Below are 11,499 nucleotides of genomic sequence, written 5' to 3'. Positions count from 1 at the left end.
GGTATTTTGTAAATGGTCATTCCTCTTGTTTGAAGGAGTTGAGTCTCCTGCTGCTGCATTAATGTATATAATAGTCAATGTATAATTAGTGTTTAGTTTTGAGACTCATAGATTTTTGTAAAATGGATTTAAAAGTGTCTGGCACAATTTATTTCTGTCTATTTTCTAACACAAATCTCTTTTTCAGGTCCATGAAACAAAAAACACAAAATGACCACATCTGCAGAAGATTTATTTAGTTCCCAGAGATGTCTATATTATATAATCTATCAAAACTGCTTCCTCTCCTCTTCGTGAACATTGTGCTTTGTATGGCAGCATGTAATAATGCAGAATATGAAATCAATGGATGGTGTTGTCCAATGTGTGATCCAGGTAAGTCCAGTATGAGGTTTCTCTTCCCTCAAACACACAATAGATGCAGATGAACTCAGACACTTAAAGAGTCATATGATACTTTTTCATTATAGGCTTGAAACTCTATCATTCATTATCACTCATGAACAACTGTAATATGCTCTTAATATAATCTTCAGTGTTTGGCCAGGGCCTTGTTTAAAGTAAACCTCCACCAATCTGGTGTTTCTCTGTGGTAGATTCTCTTCATCTGGTATAAAAATAATAAATAGAAGCAGCTAGTGCAGGCCAGGTGTTGAGTTACAGTTAGGGATGCAATGATTCCATTTTTTTCAAAACCAATCTGATACCAGTGCAGTTGTTTTTATAAAAATCAATGTAGAATTTCTATACTTCTCTGTGTTGACCTGATCATCACTTTTTTGTTTGTTAAACACAATTTACTACATATACACAACTTCATTTTAATGAAAAATAACAAATTAAAAAATATATAATAATCTTTGACAAAATACTATTATAAACAAGGTTAGTGGATAATTCAGCAGCAACAGATACTCTTGATTCTAGAAAAATCACGGGTGCACAATAATGTTAAAAAATCTAATGAAATATTTACAAATAAAAGTGAATAAATGGTAAAATGTTACAAATTGCAATTTTTATTTTTGTAAAATAATTTAATAAAAAAAACAATTATATACATTTATATAGAAATATTAAATGTTTCTTTTGAATATATAGCAAAGTAATAAAGGCAGCAACATATGATGTTTTATTAACAAGGTTCGGAAGGAGCGCATCAGTTATTTAGCCTAATCAACACCAGGTGAGCACAATCAAGTTAATCACCACCACCGTATAAATACAACGGACTTACCGCTATCCATTGATGGTTTATCAGCAGCCCTCCTCCACCCATCTCCTCACTTTGAGTTCATTTTACAGTTATACAGGGAGGGGGGGTGTAAGTTCAGGCCATTCCCGAGCTCGGAGCCCTTCCGCAGACAACATGGTAACATACTTCAGCTAATTATATGTAAGCGTGAAATGATAGATAGGAAAGAACTAGAAAGAATAGCTTTCGGCTCGGCTCGGTATTCATCTTCAGTTCTCTCTTCACAGCAGTTCAGTCAGTGTACTGTTTGAGTACATGAATTACTCCGGGATATTGGTTTGTTTAGACTCAGAAAGAGTGCCAGCCATGTTAAAAAAGTAAATAACATAAGTAATTTGTAGATTAAAGGTCCCGTTTTTCTCGCTTTTTTTGTAGCTTTGATTGTGTTTACAGTGTGAAATATACACAGTAAATAAACACAGTATTTTTCACACAATTCACCTATCTGTATACCGCTGTTTTCACGGTCATAAAAACGGGCTGATGACTTCCTTGTTCTATAAAGTCCCTCCTTCAGAAATACGTAACGAGTTCTGATTGGGCCAGCGGTTCCTGTGTTGTGATTCGACAGCAGCTGAGCGCACGCTGCCCTCCTGCTAACGTGATTGGACTAGTTTTGAGAAGCAAGTGAGCAGGAGTATGTGCAGGAGATGTGCTTATAATCACAGGAGCGTTTTTACTGACAAGATGCGCATGAAAATCGCATTTGTTTTTTTGCACAGCCCTAACATCTAGTTAACAAAGCTAAACAGTGTTGCCCTTTGTGTAGTAAGTTACAGAAACTGTTAAACGCACCGACTTAAATAATAAAATACACTTACCGGTTGTGGTCCATAAACAACGCCTTCTCCAGACAAAGAGGGAACTGCTCCATCTTTCAGGAATAATCTTTGTGCAAATCCGGCATTAAACTGATTGAGGAAGCTGTCCTCAGCAAAATGTGCTGCACATAGTTTTACATGTGGATTATAATTTTCGGGAACCGAGTTAAACATAAATTGTAACCATTAATCTCAAAGTACAGCGTCCCTGGGAAGCCCAAACAAAGATGATTGACTGAAAATAACAGCGTTTCGACGACATGGCGACAAACACAAACTCAGCTCTTCCACTTCTCTGTCCGCAACAAGGCCACGCCCCCTGTTTATGTATTCATGTGGGCGGTGGTTAGTCAAAAAAACTGTTTTAGTGAAATCATTACTTCAGGAACTAGAGGGGTGTAGTCCAAACGGGTGGTTTTTTGTAGGCGAATTCTGTTCAATGAAATATCTCGCTTGGCATTGAACTTTGAGCTTTAGAATTTTACAGATATTATTTATACTCTAACAACAAAATTACACACTAACTAAAGTTTAAAACATGGGATCATGAAGGGACCTTTAATGATTCAGTTCCAATTGGGTGAACTGGTTCAAGCTGTTCACTAAGAAGAACCGGTTAAATCAAATGATTTGTTCATGAACCGGACATCACTAGTACAAAGGGAAGAGATATTGATACGTGGTGTATTAAATCTCTGCGTTAGTTTAATGAGCCTTAATATCGTGAGCGCACACAACTCACATTCCTCCTTTTGATTACTGTTGTCATTAACAGTTCTGTCTGATACGGATAGAAGTCTGTCTAATAATCAGATAGAATGGTTAAACAATTAATGTATACAAAAAGTATTATAATTATTGGTTTTATATTATTAGTAATCACTCTGTGTGAACTGAATGAATTAAACTTTAAACTTGTGATTTCAATTTATACTGTGCTTTAATCATTTGCCCACTGTCATATTTCTAAAGTATAATTCTGTTTATTAAAAGAATAATAATAATAATTTTCAAGTTTTACATTTCTAAAATATTAATTAATATATATATATATATGTATCAGCTGTCTCTATTATATCGGCTATCGGATGTCAAAAAATAAAAATAAAAAATAAACAAAAAATCGGTTGACCACAACTTCATAATCTCTGATCTATCATCATTGCATTAAACACAACATGACTCCAGTCTAGGGTTGAGTATTGATTCAGATTTAATGATTTATTTCACTTTGATTCTGATTCACAAACATTCACAACTGTTTGTTGTTCAGCAGAAGCAGATGTCCCTGAAAACAGGCATGAAGTAAAAAAGAGGTCAAAAAACAATATTGGGATTGTTCATAACTAGATCCTGATTAATTAGAAAATCTGTGTTCCCAGCGTTATTACAGTCTGATTATTTGTATTAATATTGTTTTATTTATTCTACTCTGTTTTCTAAATCAGAAAAATATTTATTGGTCAAGTCTGCACAAGCACACAAGGGATTTGTTGTGATGTTAGAAATTTACTTAACATAAAATCAAGATACAGAACATGAGAAACATACCAAAAAATACAATTATTTTTCAATACAATACAAAACAATTCATTTTTAAGTCTACACAGTTAATACAAATACAGACATAGAATAAATACTAACTTACACAGTTGTACATGTAAAAGGTATGTACATATGGCATGTATAAATAATGAATAATAATGTGCTGGTGATTTTCTTTGATGTTGTCTAGGAAAGCGAGTTTATAAACACTGTGATGAGTTCAGAAGCACAACATGTGATTCATGTCCCATGAGCACTTACACTAATATTCCTAATGGATTCATAGAGTGTGTGCCCTGTTCTGTGTGTGATCAGAGTGAGTAAAACTGTCTTTCACAGTGAGTCCTCATGGGTTCATGCTTTTAAATATATTGTATTTTTTTTCTCCAGATGACTTGTCATTGCCAGGTTTTCTTCAATTGATTCATTAGTTTTCTTTCTTGTTGAGGTAATGGGCTGAGAGTAAAGCAGGCATGTACAGTAACATCAGACACAGTGTGTGGACCTCTTCCTGGTTATTACTGTATAGACTCGTCATATAACTGTAAAAGAGCCAAGAAACATTCATCCTGCTCACCTGGACAATACATCAAGCAAACCGGTCAGTCTTTTATCAGTTCAGCAGCTTTAATATACATCCATACAAACTGAGAGCAATAACTCTGCTTGCATTTATATTAAATTACTCAGTTATGAAAATGTTATTCCAAAGCAGCTTTATAATTTATTTCACCTGGAGAAAATAAGATGTGGTTCCTCTTGATAGACATTGCTTGTGTCTTTTATAACCACCTGAAAATATCTACTAAATTATGCTGATTATAAGTTAGTTATGTGAAGATTAAAGGGGGGGGGGGGTGAAATGCTATTTCATGCATACTGAGTTTTTTACACTGTTAAAGAGTTGGATTCCCATGCTAAACATGGACAAAGTTTCAAAAATTAAGTTGTAAGTTTGAAGGAGTATTTCTGTTCCAAAAATACTCCTCCCGGTTTGTCACAAGTTTCGGAAAGTTTTTTTTCGAGTATGGCTCTGTGTGACGTTAGATGGAGAGGAATTTCCTTATATGGGTCCTGAGGCACTTCTGCCGGAAGAGCGCGCTCCCGTATAGCAGAGCACTGAGAGCACAACAGACTTCACTGATCAGAGCGAGAGCGGCGCCAAATGTCACAAAAGAAGTGTGTTTTTGGTTGCCAGGGCAAGACAACCCTGCACAGATTACCAAAGAGAAACAGCATTAAGGGACCAGTGGATGGAGTTTATTTTTACAGAGCATCAACGGAGTTGTGCAAGTGTTTGTGTTTGTTCCCTGCATTTTGAAGATGCTTGTTTTACAAACAAGGCCCAGTTTGACACCGGATTTGCACATCGTTTATTTCTTAAGGATGATGTAATCCCAACGAAAAAGGGTCACGATCGTGTGTTGGAACCGCAGGCGGTGAGTAAAACTGCTTCAAATATCTCTGTGTTGTTAACTTAGCTATCGGCGCGTAAGCACCTCAAGTAAACAACATGCGATGTTGTCATCAAACTGCACTTTCCACATGTACAGCTTAAAAAAGATTCTGGATCATAAATATACGCTGAATCTGACTGTAAGCCATGGTTTGTTTTGGATGATGGTTTTTTCCTCACGGTAATGTCACAGTTTCCAAACGCTCTCAACTCAAAAGCCTACTGACGCTGGTGATTCTTTAGCTCCGCCCACACGTCACGCCTCCAGCCGGTCGTGTTTTTCCGGGAAAAATCGGTACAGACTATCTTTCTCTTATGAATATAATAAAACTAAAGACATTTTGGGAGTTATGAAGGATGCAGTACTACTCTATAGGTATTCAAGATTAACAGGAGATTGAGTGAAAACGAGCATTTCACCCCCCCTTTAAGTTAGTGTGTCAAATGCTCTACTGAATCATGATGTGATCGTCTGTGAGACTGTGTTTATTGCTCCTGTACTGATGCTGTGTGTTTAATTGTATTTGTATAGGAACAGAGTTCAGAGATACAGTGTGTGATCACTGTCCTGCTGGTTCATATTCAGATGGGACACTCTGCAAATTACATACAGAGTAAGTATTAATATTTTAAAACACTGACACCTTCTTAAATTAGATGTGTTGTTTTTTAATTGCTTCAGTAGATGTTTCCTCACAAGAGATATATTTGTAGTTGATCTTGAGTTCTGTATCTCTCTCTAACAGCTGTGAATCTCTACACAAGACAACAATCAGAGAAGGAACAGATACGACTGATGCTGAGTGCAGAGATAGAGCATCTTTACTGACAGTGATTCTGTGTGTGTGTCTAGGAGTGTGTTTGCTGATATCTACTGTCATAGCTGTAATTATTGTAAAGAAGAAAATAGCAAAAAAGCTAAATAGTAGGCCTACATTATATCCAGTGTTGCCAACTTAGCGACTTTGTCGCTAGATTTAGCGACTTTTCAGACCCCCATAGCGACTTTTTACCAAAAAAGCGACTAGTGACAAATCTAGCAACTTTTTTGGACAGACCTTATTTAGTCTCTGAGACTCTCCGGTAGTGCCGCACGAGCTTTCTCTCTCTCTCTCTCTCCCAGCGTGCGCACACGCCTCTCTCTCTGCATCTGCTATGTTCAACAAGCAGAGAGGAGCAGCACTTTCAGTTACAAAAATATATTCTGTTGCTTCTAACTCTATTTTACATACAAGTATAGCCGAAATCACAGTACAATATGTGTATGTGATTTCATTAGACAATGTTGTGAATAGGATTTTAGTGCAGAGATTAACATCTTTGAGAGCTGGTTATGTACACTGTAAAAAATTTAACGTAAAATCAACAGTAACTTACTGGCAACAAATAGCCAGCAAGGTCCAGTATTTTATTCCACGGTTATATTACTGTAAATCTGACTACAGTAGTTAACAACATACTGTATAATAACTTACAGTATATTTATACTGTAAAATTAATTACAGTTCATGTTTTTACACTGTATTTTAAAATACTGTAAAGTTACTATGCAGTATAATTGATTACGGTAGTTTTTATATTCACATATACGCATATATACACAACATATAACTAACTAAAACCTTGTTACATGCTTAAAAAATAATGCAATATAAAGGCTTGTATGCAAAAAATTCACACAGTTATATTACTGATTATTAAATGTCACGTAAATTATGACAACACTCAGAAGTCCATTTAAAAACTTTTATTACAGTTTAATTCATTAAACGGTAAAAACACTCTCCAGACTTGACAGGGCCAATGCAGATCCCAGGTTTTTGCTGCCTAGAGAACAAAACACAAAAATTAAGTTGCACTACAGCTTGACAGACATCAATGTGATAAACAGACTTGAAAATAACTTACCTCTTTATTAACTCATCAGCACGCTGCAATGTCGAACAACATACACGCTGAAAGAAATGAAAAACATATTCAACACTGCATAGACCTACACAGAGATATTTGTTTCACAATGCATCCCCAGATGTGGAAGTGAAAGAACATCCCATGACCTGGCATCTCATTAACATTATGTGATTTGTCAGCACTTGGTGTAATCACTGCATGGTTACGATACATATGTGTACGAAGGCCAACGGCTGTTTTGAAGTTACATGGACACTGGAAAAATCCACAAGAGAATCTATAGTTTGCAAAATTCCTGTGTTCCTTAGCATGTCTGACAAATTCTGGAATAGACTTTAAAAAGTAATGATACACTTTGTAAGATAAAGGCATTTCTAATCTTATTTCCAAACAATTTTAACGTTAGATGCAGTACTTACCCATCCATATCTGGTGACTTCACCAAGGATTTTTACCTGTAAGACAAAGAGAAACATGGATCAGTTAAAACATAAAAAGGTTACAAAATAATTCCAAAATATCAATATAAATCATATAAAATCTAAATAAATAATTTGAAAAGAAAACAAATTTCAAAGACCAGAAATGACAAGCTATCAACTTAAATGCTACTTAAAAATAGCAAAAAAAAAAAAAAAAAAAAAATTATTCAACCTGTGCATTTCATTTATTAGTTGTAAAAAAAATGGCTAATCTATTAAATTATTATTATTAATTTATTTATCTATTACAATTAATTTGAGATCTCTTGGGGTCCTAACAGAGACCCGATTTCGAGGGAGAGCCTGATTTGTCACAAATAAGAAATGAGAAGCACCCAAAGTGACAAGAATACGGGGATTATAATAGCCATCATCGTGAATATCAAACAATATCAAATATACAACTTAATTATCCGCAGTGCGTTGGCAGTGGCTGTATTCAGATATTAATGCACTTAAATAAGTTAATGAAAACGAGTGAGCAAAATCATGGGAATGTCTGGTCTGAAGAAGGACTAACGTTATACTGAGACGAGGGATTTAAACCGGCCCGACTTTCACTGCCTGTGTATTCACTTTAAATGAGTTCATCGGTTGTACTCACGTAATAAATGCATAATATAACTGAAAACACTGTGGTTGTCCCTTCAAGTCGTGCAACATTAACATTAACATTAGTGTAATAGGTCGATTTCGAACATAGCTTTATGGTTTAGGCGCGTAAGGCCTCGATCGCGACAGGACACACGCACACGGTGTAAGTTACACACAAATGTTCAGAAACGAACTTTTCGATTACTTTATTCTAAACTTGAAATTATTAACTAACATTAACAGCAAACCTTGTAATAATTAGTATTTGGGTAACGTTAACTTTAGAATGTTTGTGTTACAGACTTATATCAATCTCACCACCGATTATTTAACATAAACATTAGTGGTAACGTTAAAACGAATATCTTCCCTTTGGGGTGAAACTTTTAGAAATACACATCTTTAAGATATTGAATAAATTGTATATCTCACCTGACTGGTTCTCGTTGGTCTTGTTCATCCTCAAAGGCTCAGAAAATGAATTGGAAAATGAGTGCAGGCTGACGGTTTAGATGATTGGTTGCCAGGTATATCCCGTGCGATTCCGCTCTTGTAATTAGTGTGTTTAATAGAAAGCAAAATAATAAAATAAAATAAAAAATCATGGAAATTGATTTTATCTATTTACCTAGCCTATATTTTTGACATCTACATCTCTACAACTACCTCCCACCCACAAAATTGTTGGCTATAACCTATGAGATTAGGTGGTTTGTGTCAAAATCTGGCAACCATAAAGATACGCAATTAAAAAACACCCACATAAAACATTAAACTTTTTTTAACTATATGCTAAATGCCTTAATATATGGGTTACCTTATGAAACGATGTATTATAAAATTCCTTATTAATACATATATAATTAATAGATAAAATTCAAGTCAGTTGGATTATTACTGTCATCAATATAACAGTAATATAAGGATTACTGTAATTATTTTCCCACTCTATTGTTTTTTTTTTTTTCAAAGAATAGCATAAATTGACAGCAACTGTCCTGTAAATAGTTTCTACAGTAAGACAAAGCTGGAAATACAGCAATAATAGTTCAAAAGTTATAAAATTGACAGCAACTTACTGTAAACTGTTTCTACAGTAAGCTTTCTCTGATAATACAGCAATAATACTGTGAAAACAACAGAATTCGTTTACAGTGTAGTCTTAATAGACACGTTTCAGTCATTATAATATTAATTCCGTTGTCGTTTATTGAGAATTTTGACTGCCTTAAAATGCAGTACATGAGCACAGAAAGGGCAAGATAATATGACGCACTTACGTCATGAATATGCTAATTAATCATCTAATCATAATCATCTAGCGACGTTTAGCGACTTTTCAGGCAGGGTTTAGCCACTTTCCATTGAAAGAAGTTGGCAACACTGATTATATCAAGTTACTAATACTCAAGATACGAACCTGTAAACTTTTTGAATCATGCAATGTTTGTAAATAGTTATTATTGTTTGTATTACACATTAAAGTACCAGGTTTTTTCACTTCATTTACATCGATATCAATGAGCTTAATTGAGCTGAATGATGACATCACTGAATTCAGTGATGAACTGCCTTTAACCTGTTAGCAAGCACCCCCCATTATGGGACTCACAGATGAAAGTGCTCTACCAAACTTATAATTGTAACAATTTCCTACTTTAGTGTGTTACAAACATAATTTTGGTGTCGTTGGAAAGAACCGGATTTGATACTGCTTACACAAATGTAGCAAATACACACTCTAAAAAACGCTGGGTTGTTTTTTCAACCCAACTGCTGGGTTGAGGCCGTTGGATAGGACTTTGAGATGTTTTAACCCAAGTTTGGGTTGAAAATAACTCTTTTTTAACCCAGCGGGGTGGGTTGAGGATGCGGACGTGAAGGAGAGCACGCACGTCACGTCAAAATCGTACGTCTCCAGTGCGAGCAGCCGCCATTTTCTCAGCATTCTCAGCATTTCTCAAAATGTAAAGTTATCTTTTATTGTTTACCCGGTTGTATGAAAGGCGGAAGGTTTTATGAAAGGCGGAAACAAAGGAGCTTAACGTTATATCTAACGTTATATAAAAAAAAACGGACGCGGTTTTCGCCTCGGACACGGAGGTCTTAACTGCCTCATGTAACGTTACTGAACGGAGGATGTACTTTTAATATAACGTCTGTGAATGTATTTTGTCATATTTACATAAGATTTTACATTATCTGTTCTCTTTGAGGCGTTAACAGACGGTTATGGTCACGGTTACGCTCATGTGAATTTGTCTTTTTTTCGCGGTTAAACTGAATGTATGTTTGTCTCCTAAAGGAAACGGCATTGTGTAGTAAAGACTAGCATAATTATTTAGAGGCTGTTGAAGTGGTAACTGTTAAAAGTATGTTTTACATGTAATATTTCAGACTTGTCCAGCTCCTGTCTTCATTGTCCTCGCGCTGAGAGTTAAAGACACAGAAGCTGTTTGTGTGAGGAGTCACAGACCTGTGTGAGGATGAGGAGGAGGTGTTCTTCTGAAGAGAGGGACAGACGGTTTAAGGAGAGTAAACTTCAGAATAACATCAAGTTATCTTTATTTTTACTAAGACTAAAATAATGTGTGTGTTTTTTTTTTAGATGTTGAAATCCAGAGACAAGATAACTTCATTCTTTTGAGACTTATGTAAGTTAAATTATTATTACTTTTTTTTTTTTAGAAGATTTATGTTTCTGTTGTGTCCTGCCTGTTAACTTCACATTTTGATGCAAAAACAGTGTGATTTTATATATGTATGTATGTATATGTTAATATTTTATTGAAACCATTGATGTCCCTCTTTGCAGAACTCAAACTAACTGGAGTTAAGGACACACAAGTCTGCTTGTGTGAGGAGGTGGTTTTCTCAGCTTCTTCTGAAGAGAGGGAAAGATCGTTTAAGGCAAGTAAACTTCATAATTTCATGTTATCAGTTGTTGTTTTTTTACTAAGAGTAAAATAATGTTTGTTTTTTGTTTTTGTAGATGTTAAAAGCAAGAGACATGGGAGATCATCATTCCCTTGAGATTTTATGTAAGTTATTTTTAGAAAATACATTTTTCTGTTGTCTCCTGCCAGTTTACTTCACATTTTGATGCAACAACAGTGTGATTACGTGCTCATTTCATTAAGACCATTGATGTCTGTGTTTTTCATTGCAGAACTCAAACCAAGTTTGGAGTTGTCTTGTCTGATTTGGAGAGTCATTATTCTTGGTCTTCGCTCTTAGAGGTAAAGTTCACACAAAAAATCATTTACTTGCCCTCAAGTCATTCCACACCTATAAGACTTTTGTCTGTCTTTACAACATAAATTAATATATTTTTAGTTTTCTCATAATATTTGTTAATGCATTTATAGTTTAGATAATCAGTATTTTCAAGCTTCATAAATATAGAGTTATTGTAGAAGTAAATTCTGATATTTA

General features: G+C 35.0%; 1 protein-coding gene and 1 long non-coding RNA gene across 2 annotated transcripts; one reads left to right on the top strand and one right to left on the bottom strand.

Annotated features, from left to right (window-relative positions):
• Positions 1–240: 240 nt before the first annotated feature.
• LOC113080522 (tumor necrosis factor receptor superfamily member 14-like) lies at positions 241–10,499 on the top strand (the record flags this gene model as incomplete). Its single annotated transcript, XM_026252677.1, has 6 exons — positions 241–375; positions 3,812–3,937; positions 4,070–4,222; positions 5,610–5,691; positions 5,824–5,918; positions 10,462–10,499. Coding segments are annotated over exons 1-6 (621 nt in total), but the record flags the coding sequence as incomplete, so codon positions are not given.
• Positions 6,810–7,445, bottom strand: LOC113080523 (uncharacterized). Its single transcript, XR_003281893.1, has 3 exons — positions 7,408–7,445; positions 6,986–7,032; positions 6,810–6,904 (listed from the first exon to the last, which is right to left on the bottom strand). It is a non-coding gene; the product is annotated as an uncharacterized LOC113080523 (long non-coding RNA).
• Positions 10,500–11,499: the final 1,000 nt, after the last annotated feature.

This window comes from Carassius auratus, unplaced genomic scaffold (assembly GCF_003368295.1).
Source record: "Carassius auratus strain Wakin unplaced genomic scaffold, ASM336829v1 scaf_tig00031532, whole genome shotgun sequence".
NCBI lineage: Eukaryota > Metazoa > Chordata > Actinopteri > Cypriniformes > Cyprinidae > Carassius > Carassius auratus.
This window is presented reverse-complemented; position numbering and strand designations above follow the sequence as displayed.